The 17,645-nt window shown below is 44.5% G+C and overlaps 1 protein-coding gene across 4 annotated transcripts in view; it reads right to left on the bottom strand.

Annotated features, from left to right (window-relative positions):
• Arhgap44 (Rho GTPase activating protein 44) overlaps nucleotides 1–17,645 on the bottom strand; it is a 159,790-nt gene that overhangs the window by 63,990 nt on the left and 78,155 nt on the right. For all 4 annotated transcript variants that reach the window (XM_005349865.2, XM_005349866.2, XM_013347276.2 and 1 more), the window contains exons 2-4: nucleotides 8,133–8,172; nucleotides 7,392–7,496; nucleotides 64–140 (exon numbers count right to left, since the gene is read on the bottom strand). In XM_005349865.2, coding sequence (XP_005349922.1) covers nucleotides 64–140; nucleotides 7,392–7,496; nucleotides 8,133–8,172 — 222 coding nt within the window. The remainder of the gene's footprint in view (nucleotides 1–63; nucleotides 141–7,391; nucleotides 7,497–8,132; nucleotides 8,173–17,645) is intronic.

Genomic DNA, 17,645 nt, shown 5'->3' with positions numbered 1-17,645 from the left:
AGAGAGAGAGAGAGAGAGAGAGAGAGAGAGAGAGAGAGAGAGAGAGAGAATCTATCGCCTTACCCGAGAAGCGTGTCGTCTCCCAAGATGGCAGAGCCCTCCATCAAGCACTGAGCCAGTGTCGTCAATGGCAACTTTTTCTGGAAAGGAAGCAAACGCGGCACTGAGAACTTCTATCCGTGTCCTCTGAAAGGACAAAGTCAAAGGTCTGAAAAGCTATTATATGAAAACAGCTATGAAACATCTGACTTCAAAACATGTTTAAGCCCGAAGGGCTCACACATGTCAGACTTAAGAGGTGAAAAGAAAAAAACGTGGGAAGTTCAAGTATCAATGTGCTACTTTGGAAACAGCCTAACATCTGCATTTCAAAGGTAAAGTGGGATAACAGGAAGGAAAAACATGGACTGTTTCATAATCATGTTCACAAAGGTTTGAGCAATGCATTCCTTTCCCCCAAACACTATTTTCTTGAAGTCTACCCACCCCATTGTTTAAACAAGACAGCGCATACTCAACAGAGAAAAGGGTTCGCATACGATTGCAGTGCACAGCAAAGCCAGCAAGCTCATGAAAAGGCAACCCAGCTCATCAGAGACCGAGGAAACCCAATCATCATCCAAACAACAAGCCGCCACTCACACCCACCCACATGGTTTATTTAACGTTTATTTAAATAGAAAATAAACACTAGTTTAGCACGCGAAGAAAGGCATTCTCGTATTTTTTGGTTGTGGGCCTCGCCTTTAACTGTTGAGCCATTTCTCCAGCCCTAGAAGGGTATTCCTATTGGAAATTTAAAACGGTCCCTCACTGTGGCAAAATTTCGTAATAGCTTAAAGACTAACCACTCAGGATACATGAATCTTTGAAGTGCAAACAAGTATCTGAACAAACACATACTCATCAGTGTGACTAGCAGCCTCCGTATAACAACCAGAGAGTAGAAACAGTTCAAACGCCCATGGGCTGAAAGAATGTTGTCCAACCACACGAAGAGACATCCCTCAGCCTTCACCAGATGCCATGATGGTGCCCAGTTTCTTGCACACACATCTATTCAAATTCTAAGCCCATCTTATCTTGCTCGTGCGCAGCTGTGCTCCTTTTTACCATATCCCTCACAAACGTTAGCATATGCTGCGGCTGACTACAAAATGTTCCCCACAGGTCCCTGTGTGTGGACAGTGGGTCCCAGCTGGTGGTGCTGTTCTGGGAGTCTGTGGAACCTTTCGGTCACGGGATGGTGGATGTAACGGTGGTGACAGTCCACCAGGGATACACATTTGATAGTTACAAGTCAGCCCCAGTTCTAGCCCAAGCTCTCTGCATCCTGATTTTCTGACATCTGAGAAAATCGGAGCATAAGCCCTGCCGTCAGTCCCACTTTCTCCCCCATGATAGACCAATATCCCCTGAAACCATGAGCCAAAACAATCATCCTCCCTTGGGTAGCTTCTGCTACGTAGTTTGTCACAGTGTCAAGGCTGGTCAGCAACACATCAGTCAGCACTCCTGCTTACGTCAAGGTGTCTTTCACACCACTTCCTATCATCACATCAAGAGCTGACTCCTTGGCTTTTAATAACCAGGGGAATCACTGAGTGGACGGCAACATATTTACGTAAGTCCTTTACTAATGGTTTAACTGTCCCTCCAGGAGAGAGACAGAGGTGAATCTGAGGGGCAGGAAGAAGGGGGTAGGGGTGATAAAAAAAAATCGGATATTTTTACTCACCTAGATGTTTCGGGAATCATGAAATCAGAAGGAAAGCATCAGGGGCAAGGAAAGCAGTAAATAGGTGGTACCTTCACATAGAGGGGGCCGGGGGAGCCCTTCCTCAAGGCAGAAGGTGGGATGGATGCTAGTGGACTGTAACCCCAACAGGGTTCACTTCTGCTTCTGAGGAAATTTCAAGGCAAGGGTAGGCACTCCACAAAAACAGCTTCTGTAGTCACTCATGCCTACCAACCGTCCATCACCCAGGCCTTAGCTGCTTTCTCCCACCCTCTGCCCACCCCCACGTTGGTCCTGATCCTTGCTGAATGGATGGATTCTGTAGCAGGCCTCAAGCCAGGCAGTGGTTTTCAGGGACGAAGATGAGCTATTAAAGTGAACTTGTCCCCTGCTACTTCAGAAGAAGACGAGGAAAGACAGAATTGTCCCAGGTTTCGATACATCCATCTGTCAGTCTGAAATGACTGTTCTTTCTAAAATTACCCCGGGCTTAAGAGGCATGGTTTGTAAGATGGCTCGGGTATACAATCTCCCTCTTATATACTCTACCCCACACATATCTCTATTCGCATGCTCTCATGTGACCCAGGAAAACTGCTTCTCCCTGTCCTTTAGTTCTCTGTCCTACGAAGCAGCTTGTGTGGTTTAATCCCCGAAAAGCCAAGGTGCCTTGCCCAGACCATGATATCATTAAGTACACTCTAGTCATTTATAAGTACTACCTCGTTACACTCACAAATAACCCCGCAGGGTCAGAAACCACTGCTATCACCACTTCCCAAAGGAAGGAGCTAAGGTTTAGGAAGTCGCTCACTAGCTCAAGGTCAGGCAAAATGAAGCAGCAGCTTCACTTCATGTGAGACTCCAGGCTTGACCTCAGAGCCCTCTCACTAAAGTGCCTGTTATTTTAAATTGGTGGGCTAGTGTGTCAGGCAGATCCTCAAATACTCATGGACTATCTGTTCCTGACATCGGTCTATTTTTATCACCGCCTACCATGTGGCAGGGCCTGTTTTAGGCACTGGGAACACAGCTGGTGGAGACCAGACCCCTGTTCCCATGGAGCTTGGTTATCGGTGACAGAGATCAGTGATCATGGCGCTTCGGGCACTAGTATGCACTATGAAGAAAATGAGGCAGAATGATGGGCTGTGGGAGATGAGGAAGCCCATGCCCTGGGTGACTGGAGTCTCTTTGCTGATAAAGGTGGAGATTGGGAAGAGCAGTGACTAAAAGTCACTGGCCCGAAATGCTTGGAAAGAATGGCACACAGAGGCCAAAGCAAACTCAAGGGCTCTGGCGGGGATGCAGCTCTCAGAAATACATCAGGGCGGCTGGAGAAGGATGAGAGGAAGATGGAGCAAGAGCTGAGCTCAGAAACATGGACAGAAGACTCGTGATGGAGTCCAAACTCTGCTCCGTAGTGGATGGGAAAGCCCTTTGTTGGGACTCAGCAGGGACAGTGGTCTCATCTGAAGCCCATGTTCAATACCTGCTTGGGAGGGAGCAGGAGATGGAATATGAAGAGGGAGGAGAGTGGTGGGAACCACCATTGAATGATGACCTCAGGGACCAGAGTGGTGCACGCCACAGCGAAGTAAGAATTCACAGAGAAAGAGCCAGGAGGGCTTCCGGCAAGCCTGACTGAGGGTTCTAGAAAGGGAAGAATAAAGAATGCCATCTGGGACAGAGGCTAAGCCAGTGGGTAGATCTTTGCTGGACTCACCCAGGAGGGCTTCTGAAACTGCAGGTTCTGGGTTCCTGACTCAGAGTCCACAAGTCTTCTCGGCTCCTATTTTCCTCTGAGTGACGATCTCAGTTGTAAGAGTCAGGGGTCAACCAGGCCCCTCTTTCCCGGCACTCCTTATTCATGCAAAGCCGAGTCAGGGTGCTCTGCCAGCAGCATTCTTTAGGCCTGCTGGCCTTTCCAGTTCCCGTCTTCCCTGGGATCTCACCTAGGTCATGGCCATATGTGTCTAATCGGGGCCTCTCTTCTACCAAGCCCACTGTGGTGAGCAACTGGGATGCCAGGATACCTTTTAAGGATGAGGTCCAAGTTTGTCAGGTGTAACCCAAACCCCTGCAAGCCCCCACTTATGCCACCTCCCTCCTCTTTCTCTGGAGTTTACTTGCTTTCAACACACTTTTGTTTCTGAGGGATGTCTCATTTTTCCCTGGCCCTGCATCCTTCTGGTCTGACGTTCCTGTGTGTGTCCATCTCAAGCCCACTTCCTCCCATGGAATTCCTAGTAATCTGCTCTGTAGCGCTAAGAGACAAGCCATGCACTTGATGCCCATCATAGCACCTGCTCGTCTCTAACCTGGACCTTCCAGGACAAAGGCCCAGCTGAACGTGCTTCTTGACACATACACTAGCCTATATGATAAACATGGGCTCTCAAACATTTGTTCTTTTTTTTCCCTAAATATTTGTCAAAGGGGAGAGACACCATTTACGTGTTGGATGTGACCTTCTCATCAGATAGGCAGAGCTCAGACCCCTATCAACTGCTGACTAACCAACCAGCTACTGGCCTGGACTAACAAATACAAGCTGGGAATGTGATACACATCCTGGCCCCTCTGCGTCCTGCACTGGGAATCCAGACGAGTTCAGCAACCACGAGATAAGGATGCTTTTCTCACCACCAAGGCAGTGGAAACTGCCCAGCCCCATGGATGAGAAGCTATAGTTTTCAGGACCGATTGCTAAAGGAGATGAGAAACAACATGAAAGACCTAACTGATTCCTAGACATAACAGAGAATGCAGTCAGAATATGCTTTCCACAGGCAAACCAACCAATCCTGAGGCCATGCGTCCACCAGGCACTCTTCTGGCCACGATCCACCTATCCAGTCATGCCACTAGGAGGCAGGGGCCAGTCACCTAGGCATAGCCTTGCCCCTCACACCCTGCAGAAATTACTCAAGCTAACCAGAAGTGCTCCATCACCTGCCTCCCTCCTTCCCCTCAGCAACTGTGATGAAGGTTCCTGTTCACACCCTCACTTCCTAGTCACTCCCAGTGCTGCTCCTGTACATCTCCAGGAAGCCCAGCACGGCCCCTGCCCCCAGGGGCTGAGTGACAACCCTTCTCCCTGTGCACCTGCCTTCAGATCTGTTGGCTAGGACATCCCTCAAAGGCTCTAGGAATATGTCAATGTCTGCTAACTGGATGGAATTGGCAGAACTCCCAACCCAGCTGAAACTCCACACATTAGGTAATTCTGTCTTCGTCCAGGAAATTATGTTGGTGTCATTTTGCTGTCAACCTCCAAGGCTGGTTTCAAGCCTCCTGTGGTAACATTAAAATTAAACTCTTCCATTTTGTTTTGTTTGTCAACAGGGTCTCCCATAGCCAGTCGGACCCCAAACTGACTATGTAGCCAAGGCTAGCCTGGAGCTCATGATCCTTCTTCCACCTCCAGAGTGTGAAGGTTACAGGTGCTTGTCATCCCACTTGACCCTCAAATGAGACTCTTGACAGAAAAATATACTATACTTGGAATCATTCACATTGCAGCAAAAGAAAGAACGTTGGTCAAAGGTTGCCTGAGCTCCATGTCCCTATCTGGAACAGCAACCCAAGTAACATATTAGACCACCACGGGTCAAGGGAGTTCACTTCCAAAGGCATTTTACAGGCTCCTCTTTAGGACTGCTTGGGGCCAGCCTACTAGAATTCCTGACACACGCTTATGTCTAAAGATATTTTCCAGAGCTGAGGTTTTATTTATATCACACACAAGGGATTCCTATTGAAAATAGAGTTTGAGTATCACCAATCTGCAATCCCTGAAACCCAAAAGCACTCCAAAATCTGAAACATTCTGAGCACTGACCAGAAGCCACCAGTGAAAATTCCACATCTGGCCACATGTGACAGCTTGCAGTGAAAACAGAGATGCACCAAAATATTAAATAGCATCATCTTCATGCTGTGTGCAGTAGATGACATGAAACAAATGAATTCATGCTAGACTTATGTCTGAGCCCCAGGGTGCCTCACTGTGGGCTCACAGATATTCCAAAATTCCAAATATTTGAAATCCAAAACACTAAGTATTTGGGACAAGAAAGAAAGAAGAGTGAGGGCTGAGCAATCGTGGCTGGTGTTGGCATTTGTGCAGAGACTGAAGGAAACATAGGGTGCATTCATTCAGTCCAGGGCACTCATTCTGTGACTCTCAACAGACACCAAACACAGGTGGAAATTTAGGGAGGAGGAACGGGAGAGAGGCCATCTGTCTCACACACCACTCCTATAACACTGAGAACCACTCCGACAAACACAGCTTAAGAGAGAAAGGGTTTATTTGGCTCTCAGTTCCGGGGCATTTATAATCCATCACTGCAGAAAAGTCCACATCAGAAGCTTGAAGTAGCTGGGCACAGGGTCACCACAGTCAGGAATAGGCAGCAATGCATGCTGCTGCTGCATTTATAGCCCATGAGCTCACCTAGAGGATGGTGCCTCCCATGGTGGGTAGGTCTTCCCTCCTCAGTGGTATTAAGATAACCCCCACAAGCATACCCACCATCTCCCAGATCATTCTAGATGTTGTCAAGCTGACAAATTAATACTAATTATCACCATCCTAGAATACAAAATACCCACAATAAAACAACATAGTTCCAAACCTTGTGCAAACACAAGGTCCTGAGTTCAATTCCCAGAACCTTTTTTTTTTTTTCAAATAAAAGCCAGGTGTGGTGGTGCATGCTTATAATCCCAGTTCTAGGAAGACAGAGATAGGCAAATCCCTGGGGTTTGATGGCCAGTAAGCCTGGCCTACTTGGTAAGTTTCAAACCAGTGAAAGTCTCTTGTCTTAAACAAATAAACAAAGAAAGAAAAAAGAGAGAGAATGGTTGAATGGTTTCTAAGGAACAATACCTAAGGTACACATGCACCACCCCCAATGTGAACTCCCCCAAACATGCAAGCACATACACACACATGCACACATACGTGCATGCACACGCGCGCGCGCGCGCGCACGCACGCACGCACACACACACACACACACACACACACACACACAAGTAAAAGCATCTTTTGCTCTTTTGTGGAACTGAAGGAGGAAGGGATGAAAAGGAAAGCTAAGAAAAGGGTATTTATACAACTCACTGCTAAGTACCAGGGTATTCACAATGCTTACTGTTACTGAAATCAGTTCAAAAGAAAGGCATCGAAGTAGCTTTACCCAGCAGGCATTCTGTCACCTCATTACAGTGGAAACAACTTCCAAGGGTTTTTCTAGGCCCTTGGAAACCTCAGAAGTCAAGGCAGACTGTCTTCCGTGGACCATCGATATGACTAAGGTAAATATAATCCATGATGAAGCTGAATCAATGAAAGGTGTCCATGCAGGGGAACTCTCCCTCAGAGGTAGGCTCCCAACCACTTAAGCATGGTCCTGACATCCTGGGGGTATCTGCCCAGGAAGGGGGCCTCAGCTTGGTTGGTGAGGGTGATGCTTCAGGCAGGATTAAAGAGCAAAAATTCCCCTGCAGCAGAAATAAGCACAGAGGCTTGCTTGGTTGAGCTTCAGACACAAGAGTAGCCTCAGCAAGCAACTGCCCTGGGGGTGAGATGCTGGGTGCCAGGACACAGGATCTAAGCTTCCAGGGCTCAGCAAAGGGCACTTACTGAGCGCTTGTCGGCCTCTGCTCCCTGCTGGCCCTGTAGACACGCGGTGAGCTTCTTGTGTGTGCTGTGGGACACTTGTTTCACCAGTTCTAGGCGCTTCTCTACCTGCACAGACAGTGGGAGGCACAGTGAGACAGAGGGCAGGAGTGGACAATAGTGACCCTGTTACCAGAAAGGCAAGGATTTCTGGGCAGAAAATGCTCCGTGTTGGAAAGCTGAAGCGGGAGTGGGGTGACCACAGCGTGGGTGCTCCCCTGGTACTCTGTGAATCTTTCCCCCAAGAATCTTATCTAAGTCAGTACCTTAGGGAGACTAGCACCAGGATACCCTCAAACACCAAGCCCCACACAGGCTTAAATAAACATATTTGCATACAAGCCACAGACCTCCCCTGGTGTATCTGAAATCGACTCTGGGTTACTCATTGTGCTTTATACAATGTAAACCCCTTGACAATAGCTACAACACTGCCTTATTTAGGGAATAGCAGGAAGGAAAGTCTGAACATGCTCAGTATAGAAGCAGTTTACCCAAGTAATTTTAATATGCAGCTGATTAAAACCATGGATGTGGGCTTGCACCTCTGGGGAGCCAAAATGGAAAGCACTGTTAGAAACAATAGAGTTTCAACCCCTAATAGTTTGTAGGGATGCAGCAGAGGCATAGAAACTAAACAGAGAAATGGCGCCATTTCAGAGGAAAACATCTTCAGGGTCTGGCAGGCAAGGTAAGTGAACCCACCTGGAGAAGGTCTTCGCTCAGAACTTCAGTCTTTTCTGCCCTAGAGGGAAGATGGAGAAAACGGTCAGCAAATGCGTGCATACATTTATACAAACGCATGTACACATGTTAATACACATTTATATATACATATGCTAATACATACACATTCCTATGTAAATGTTAGTGCATACACACATACCTATATACAGACTTAAGTAAGCACACAGTCAAAGGACAAATCCCACTGTTTCTACAGCAACTCCAGAGAAACAGACAAGAGTACCAGAAACTCTTAATAGGAGAAGATAAAGACAACTCTAGAATCTTCCAGAAACACTAAGTAGCATGCCAGCAAAGCATAAAGCTCAAGGTTCTCTGGAGTGCCCCGCCACAGACTTGGACCTGTATTGAGTACAACAAATAGACTTCTACTATTTTTTCTTAAGAAGACTGTCACACCCGTGCATTCAGGCTTGCCGCTCAGAGCAAACAAAAATAGTATGATCCGATGGTGCAATTCATAAACAGCAAACACAAAACCAGTACTGAATCCCAGCAATGAATGTAGAGACTCTGGCCATGGCTGGACTTTCAAGTGTTAGGTCCCTAGTTGCAGCTGGCATGATCAATGCAGAAAAAAAAGACAAGAAAATGAGATGCCTTCCCATCAAAAAAATCATCAAGTCAGGCATGGTGGCACATGCCTTTAATCCTGCACTCAGGAGGCAGAGGCAAGTGTATCTCTGAGTTTGAGGCCAGTTTTATCTACACAGAATTGTAGGTCAGCCAAGACTACATAGTGAGACCCTGTCCAAATACAAAAACCCATAACATAACCAAGACTGTATTAAATAAGAGGAATATACAAACATAAACTCTCTCCACATACTAATAACAGACCCTTGAAAATACTCTTAGTAACGGTTTCAAGAGATTAAATTCTTTGGTGTCAGTCTATCAAAACTTATAAAGAGCCTGCATAAACTCAGATGTTTCATCAATTCTCACTGGAGGTACTGTTGGGTAGGTTTGGGAGGTGCGCCCTTGCCACAGGAAGTATATCCCTGGAGGTAGGCTTGGAGAGCTTAAAGACTTGTTACTTTGCTCTCTCTGCTGCATACTTGCAGATCAACATGTGAGCTCTCAGCTTCCTTCTCCTACCACCACGTCTTCGCTCCGCCATCATGGACTCTAACCCTCTGGAACCATAAGCACAAACACAACTTTCTATAAGTTACTTTGGTCGTGGTGTTTTATCACAGCAACAGAAATGTAACCAACACACCAGCAAACTACAGAGTGCTTATGAAGAAATTCACAGAATATCTAAGTTAGGTGGAGAGACATAGAATGTCTGTGAACTAGAGAACGCAACAGAGTGAAGATACCAATTCCTCTGTAAACTGACCTCAGATGGGATGCAACCCTGGAGCTACATCAGGACTGGCGTTAGAGAGAGAGAAACCAACTCCAACATGACAGTGACAGGCAGAAAAGGGGAAATGACTACTGCATCCCTAGAAAGAAAATTAAGTTATAGCACTCACATGACCAATTTGAAAATTAAATAATCAGGAGGATGGCATTGGCAAAAGGAGAGAATGTACCAGCCAGAAATAGATCCAGACTCATGACCAAGTAATCTTGAAAAAGGAACAAAGACTATTCAAGGAGAAGAAAGAATCTAACAAACTGTCATGGAACACAATATGCAAAGGTGCAGATCCTGGCTCTGTGTAATCTATACAAATTAATCACAATAGATCACAGGTTTCAATAGAACATAAAATATGGAGTTTTCAAGTACAGGAAGGAATATCTGTGACCTTATTAGAGCTGTGGGTTCTAAGGAATAACATTAAAAGCATTCTGCATAAAAGAAAAAGAATTGGTACATTAGACTTCTAGCAAAAGGAAAAGTTTTTGCTCTATGAAAAATCCTGTTAAGAGATAAAAGGAAACCCAAAGAGAGAAATATTTTGCACATCACATGATAAAGGAATGATATAAAAATTATATATAGAACTGCCCAAGTTAGTAATAAGAAAAAAATTCTAATAAAATAAGCACAGAGTTGGGGAGATAGTTCAGGGGTACAGCAATGGCCTGACAGGTTTCTATCCCTGCTACTGAAAAAGAGACATAAATAAAAAACAAAATATTACCAAGAACGATAGCAGATAGTAGTCACACACACACACACACACACACACACACACACACACACACACACACACACACCAAGCTCTAAAGAATCTGACCTTGAAAAGCCCATGAGTTGCTAGGGGAATGGGCACGATAGAACAGCTCAAGCCAGTGAAGAATCAATGGCAGTTCCTTATAAAATTAAATATACACTTGCCATGTGACCTGGCAGTGGTGCGTCAGAGAAACTAGCTTCACACATCTGACACACATAAACACACCTATGAATGCTCCAAATTTGAAGCAATCTTTCTGTCTTCTAGTAGGTGACGAGGTTCCAGAACATTTCCATGCTACCCAGCCACAGGGGTGGAATGCTGACAGGCGCCAACACTCAGTACAAGGTCAAAGCATACCCTCTATGCACAAAAACCAATCATAAAGGGTTACACAGACAATGACTCTACTTACAGAGAGCATTCTGGGAAAAATTCAATTACAAGGCTAGAAACAACAGCTTTGATGATAACTCCTAGGATGGGGCTGGGGCAGGTTTGCCTGTGACAGCGCAGCATGGGAAAGTTTTGGGGGTTTGTCTGTTTTGTTTGAGACAGAGTCCCTTTGTATCTCTGACTGGCCTGAATCTTGCTAGGAGACCAGGCTGGCCTTGAACTCACCAAGATACACCTGCCTCTGTCTCCACGCCCAGCTATGAGATAAGAGTGTGGAATTTTGTTGGCAGTAATGGCTGCACAGATCAGCATATGCATTAAGACTACAAGGCATCATACTTAAAGTAGGTTTTAAAAGCAAAGAAAAAAATCTCTTTAAACATAAAAGTGATACCAGACAATATCCCAGAAGTCCAGGAGGAGAAGTAACTGGGCAAATTTCTAAGTTCCTGGCATCATTCTTCAGCAAGGCTTAAGTGGTCACCTTGATTCTCTTAATTAAACTGAGACATAATGAACATTCAAGAGCATCCCTGCCAGGGAAGAAGTAGGATATGGATCTACCAGAGGCTATATAATTAAAAAATAACTAGAGTAAAGCCTTAACATTGAAACAAAGGAAAACAATAGCTGTAAAGGAAAATAGAAAAATAAAGCAAAAGTTATATATGTCATGTGCTATCTAATATATCGGAAAACACACTCGGATGAAACACTCCAGTTAAAAACTCAAAGACTGCATTTTCTTTTATCCTGTTGTTGTTCTGTGTCATGGAGATTCTGTTGTTTTGGATCTGTAGGTTTGTCCGCTTCACATGCTCCAACAGTTCATAGATTCAGTGGATGCTGGAGTGGGGCAACTCAAAGTTCTGGTTCTGGGCCTGGGTGGTAACTGGGTTGGTCAGCCCATAAGCTTTCCCTCATCATCACTACCTAGATAAGCTCTCCCGCAGGGCCTCAGCTAGCTCACCCAAAGGGGTCTGCAGCAAGGAGGGGGCCGGTTCTGCTCTGAGGCAGGATCTAGGTCCCCCTCACTCATATTGCCAGGGCCAAGGGCAATATGAGTTTTGCTAGGCAAAGTGCAGTGCCCTCTCTCCTGAGTGATGTGGGGGGCATAAGAGGTGGTGGAGGTCAGCTCTCCTGCCCCCAGGGTTGGCTCACCTGTGACCCCAATAACAGGGTCAGTTCTAGTGTGGGGTGCAGATTCTATTCTCCTGTGTGCTGTAGCTGGTACAGAGTAAGGCCAGCTCCTTCACCTGCCACAGGTAGCAAGTGGGGTTAGGGGAAGAATCCAAAGATATACAGCCTAGATTTAAAAAAATCTAGCTCAAAGATAGCTCAGTGCTACTCAGGAAAGACCTAACAGGAGGAAGAAAATTGAGAAGTAAAAGGAAAACAACAACAATACCAAAAACAACAATACATACACACACTCACACACACAAAGTCACTTCTAAAATACGAGACTTAGGAAGGAAATAGCAAGCAAATTCCCCTTTGCTGTTTATCTGCAGAGCTGCCGATGGGAGCTGAGGTTTCAGCCATGCTGGACAAGCATATTCTTTCTGAGCTGCACTTCCAGCTATTTTTAATTAATCATATTGACTTTAGGAGATAAGATTGCAATGCAACAATAAAAAAATTATAATTTACTTCTAAGGATCAGAAAATAAACAAGTCAGACCTGATAAAAACTTTGGGAAGGTATAAACATGTTGGGATAACAACAGGCATCACGTTCTATTACAGAGAAACAGTGAAGATGCAGGGGGCTTGAACCCATAAAGCAACAGGATGTATCTGACAGGCATACATAATCTCTGGTGGTAAAGAGGAGGAGCTCTGCTCATGAGCGCAAGAATTTGTCTCCAGATACCCCAGCTGATGAGCCCGTGAAACAATTCTCAACAGATGTGAAAGGCCAGGCAATGATCTCTACCCCAATACTTTATATTGCAATAAAGAGCAAAATGAAATGAGAAAGGAAATACATTTGCTTGGGCTATAGCTCAGTTGTTAAAGTGTTTGTCTCACATGCGCAAAGCCCTGGGTTCCACCCTTGACACTGGGAGTGGTTGCGTACACCTGCAATCCCTGCGCAGTGAGTGGGTAGAAGGAGGAAGATGATAAATTCAAGGTTATCCACAGCTACCCAAGGAAGTCAGAAGCCAGCCTGTGATACAAGCCCTGTCCATCCTGCTTCCCCTGAACTGCAAATTTGAAAACACCTCTAAATAGCGCATAGGTCTAAAATAATTTGTTTTTAAAAAAATAAATATTTAGAATTAAGAAACAAAATACATTAATCATATCAGCAAAGTGGCACTTAAAGTACACACTCTCAGCTGCCTATTTTATGAGATGCAACAATATTCAAACAGCATAAACAGAATAAACAACAGCAAAGAAGAAGAAATTAGATTGGAAAAGCCCATGTAAACTAACTCTCTGAAGGGACTAACAAAAAAGCAAATCTTTACAAGATTTACTTGGGAAAGAAAAATAAGAGAAAGGACAGAAAAGAAGGTAGAATACACACAGATGACCCAAATGTTAAAAGATAAATGAGACTCTGGAATGACAAAACTCACAAATTCAGATAAACTGGATCAAAGGCTTAGAAAAAAAAAGTAAGCTAAAACTGACTCAAGAGTCAATAGAAAGCATGGGCAGTCCTACCAACACGGGAAGCCATTCAGACAGCAACTATACATCTTTCCCAAAGGAAAACAGAAGGCCAAGCTGTCTTTAAAATGGCTCTCCAAATGTTCACAAACTATTTCAATAATAATAGGAAAAGAATAAAAACAAGTATCAGTTCATTCCCATATTATATCTCAACTGCCTGACAAGGAAGGCAGGGAGCTGGGAGTGTGAGGCAGGCAGCTGCTCACAGGATCTGTAGTCAGGAAACAAAGCACAGACAGGAGGGGGGAGCCCAGCATTAAAACCTGAAGGTCTGCCCCTAGGGAACCAGCTCCTTTAGCTAGTCCCACCTCCTGAAGGTTCCACACCTTCCCCAAATAACACCACCAAGTTTGGGAACAAGTGTTCAAACTCAGGAGCTGGTGGGGGACATTTCTCATTTAAACCACAATTCTCTAACTGGAAAAGGGCACTACAAGAAAAAATACAGATTTTTATCTAGGTAATGACACTGTAACATAAACAGGCACACTGCAAACAAGTTAGATTAGCTGTCAGAAGGCACACAGAGTCTAACCTCAGGAATCTCCCAGTGTAATTAATCACACTGCTTAATTAAATGTCAAAACCAGGACTATCTCATAAATGAGAAATATTTAACAAAATCTAATGCATATTCATGAAAAATACGAAAAGGAAAATCCTTGGCTTTTAAAAAGTAGTTATACACCTTATTCCTGGCAGAATGTTAAAAGTATTCTTGTGTAATTGAGAAGCAGACAGATTCTTTTATCCAATGGTGCACAATGGAAACCAAAGATTTATATGTTTATTTATTTACTTGCTCTTGAGACACACCCCCAATGTAGGTGAGGATGACCTTGAGTTCTGATGTTCCTGTTTTACTACTAGGGGAGTATAGGCATGTCTGCTCTTAAAATATATTTTAAAAACTAAAATGGAAATACCTAAATAGACATATTTGGAGTTAAATTGGTTTAAAGTAAACTTAAACAGCATAAAGAAATGATTATATAATCTATCTGGAAAAGTAGGTTAGATATAAAATCAATACAATGAAACTAATGTAATTGGGAAATTCTCAGAAAACCTAATTTCAAAATTCATTTAATGTAGCAAAGAAATTAAACCTAAAAGATCACCAATACACTCATGGAAAAACATTAGAGATGAGGCAAAGATCTCAAAAAAATTAATGAGGGCAAAGATGACAGTAGAACAGATGTGATTGTTGGGGATAGGAAGGTTTAAGGGGGATGTGAAGGAGATGGGAGAGAGAAAGGAGGAGACTGGGGATAGGGAAGATTGAAGGAAATGGGGGCAACCAAAATTAAGGGTTTCTGAAAAACTATATGAAAACCACTACTTTGTTTTTGGTATTTTTTATTGTTTTTATCGAGCTATATATTTTCTCTGCTCCCCTCAGTACCTCTCCCCCCCCCCTTCTACCCTCTCCCATGGTCGCCATGCTCCCAATTTACTCAGGGGATTTTGTCGTTTCTACATTCCATGTCCTTTAGATCCATGAATGTCTCTCTTAGAGGGCCAGGTTCACATGTTTAAATATTTGGCTCCCCAGTTAGTGGAACTGCTTGGGAAGGATTAGGAAGTGTGTTCTGGTCTTGGTGGAGAAGGTGTGGCACTGGGGGTCAGCTTACAGCAGGCTCAGCCTCTGTCTATTGCATGCAGATCAGGACATAAAGCTCTTACCTACTGCTCAGTATCATGCCTGTCTGCTTCCTGACAGGATCATCTTGGAGAAACACCCCAAACTGGAAGCAAACCTCAGCTAAATGCTTTCTTTTCTAGGAGTTGCCTTGATCAAGGCGCCACTTCACAGCAGGAGAACAAACAGTAACTAAGATCAATGCTCCAGAAGCCTCCTAAACAATGCAGGCCATTACTGTTTTTCTTGGTTGACTGACCTAAGGAGATGGTAAGACCTTGTTTCTAAACTCCTTGATTGCGAGACAAAGAAAAGCCGAACTAGAAATTTTCTCACTGGTCACTAGCTTTCATGGCTCATATATACTATGTGGGCTATTGTGGGATAAAAGTCACCAATGACTCTACCCTGCAGTGGACCTTGCACGGTGCAATAATGACCTAGCAGGCCTAATGCACCCACTGGGGTGACAGTGGCATGAATGTTATTGGAGGTGTAAGAGCTAATCCAGATTGCCGGTTTAACAGGATCTGGAATTAACTAATGCACAGATTACCGGATACTGTTGTAAGAACTTTGCTTTTCATGTTACTTAAAGTGGGAAGACCCACCCTGAACATGGATAGGACCTGCTGAGGGCAGGTTAGATAAAAGGACATGAAAGAAGGAAATTTGCTCTTTGCCTTCTTGCCCTCGCTCTCACAACATCATGATCCTGATGCTATACTATTCCTTTGATGTTTTTAGAACTGGCTTCTCTGGGCTTCTGATGGAGACTGAAGACCAGCAGCTCTCCAGGAATTTCCCAGGTCTTCTGCACTAGACCAGGAATGCCGACACATCTGTCCTCATGGAATGAACCAGATTCTTGGCCTCTCCATTAAAAGATAGTCGTTGTTGGACTTCCCAGACCACATCTTGTAAGCCAATCTATATATTCATTCTATCAGCTCTGCTCCTTCAGGGAGTCCTTACTAATACAGGAGAGGTAATACCTCTGCTTGGTTAGATTTAAGGCCCACTGCACAGAAGAGAACTCATGCCTGGTACTGTAAATCTGATTGAAAGCCCATGGCGGGGTTGGTAACTGATCCCAGGGGTAGGTAGGGTAAACCTTCTACTGTTGTTTCACTACATGACCATGCTATCAAACTGCCTTCTAAATACAAACTGCCTTCTAAATATTTGTGTTTATACCCATAGTTTAGTGCTACTCTCAGCCTTGGCCAGACCAGCACCTTTTTTTCAGTGGGAAATGATTAACGTAGAGACTCACAGCTGTGCAAAGGGCTGAGCATAAGTGGCTGTTAGCTGCCAGACCCAAAGAGAAAGATCTGAATCCCCACCCACTTACGCGTCTCTGGATATGACATGGCCACTACACTCAGGAACTCAACGTAACCATAGTTACTTGCAGAAGAGTGTACATCAACATCCCCATGTGAGTCAGGGAAGGCCCTATACAACCACCAAAACCTAGGTGAGGAGCTGCAGGCAGTTAATGGATTCTGGTACAAGGGAGTCCTTTTCTTCAGGGGTATAGCCATGGGTACGTTGCACCACAACCAGGCACGTAAAAGCGACCTTAACCAAACTCACTATGTCATAAGGACTAAAGGGACAGCTGGGGGTGGGAAAGGTTCCAGAGTACATAGGAAGATAAAAAAGGTGAATGGAGGCTTAATATAATCAAAATGCATTATAAATATATAGGAAACTTTCAAAGAATATTTTTTAATTTTAAAAATAAGCAAAAACTCTTCATGAGAGATCCAAGGAGCTGGCTCTGTAGATAAGAACACTTATTATACAAGCATGAAGACCTGAGTTCAGATTCCAGCAGCTGCAACAAGAAGCTGGGCATGGCTGCATGCTCATGTTACCCTAGTGCTGGGAGGACCTGAAGTAGGGAACCACTCTTCTTACAGGGCACCAGCTATGGGTTCAGTGACTTTGTCTCAAAGAAATAGTAGCTCCTGATAGATAGATCAGGAAACCCCACACCCACACTGCACAGGGAGACACGTATGTAAACACACCACATGTATACAAACACACACAAAACATCTTTTAAAATATTAATAAGGATATCTAAAAATAATTTCACAGATTTCTGTGATCTACCTGGTGGTCCCTGTCTCCAGCAGGTACCTCAGATTCTCATCATCAATTCCACACATCCCAATGAGGACGCCTAAGAACTGAGTGTCCTGTGCCCACACTCTCAAGTCCCATATGCTGCCAACTCCACTCAGCCTCACAATATACCTCTGCCCACATCCCGGTAAGGATACTAGATTTACAAGGCCAACTCCACCTATCAGTGTAAACCATCCTCCAGGACCTCATTTCCAGATGAAGACCCCAGGTGCCCAATTCTACCTATCCCACTGTTTATACTCCATCCTGACTTCAGGTAGAGACCCTAAACACAGAAGGTCAATTCCACAGCCCTGCAGTCCAACCTCCACATCCCTTCACATGAGGACTTAGACTACACATTCCATCCATTCCTGCAGCAGGCCTCTACTATAGTTAAGGACGAGAGAGAGACAGAGAGAGAGAGAGAGAGAGAGAGAGAGAGAGAGAGAGAGAGAGAGA

The sequence above is a fragment of the Microtus ochrogaster genome, chromosome 7 (genome assembly GCF_000317375.1).
Source record: "Microtus ochrogaster isolate Prairie Vole_2 chromosome 7, MicOch1.0, whole genome shotgun sequence".
NCBI classification, from domain to species: domain Eukaryota; kingdom Metazoa; phylum Chordata; class Mammalia; order Rodentia; family Cricetidae; genus Microtus; species Microtus ochrogaster.
Note: the sequence above shows the minus strand (reverse complement) of the source record. Positions and strands in the feature narration are given on the sequence as shown.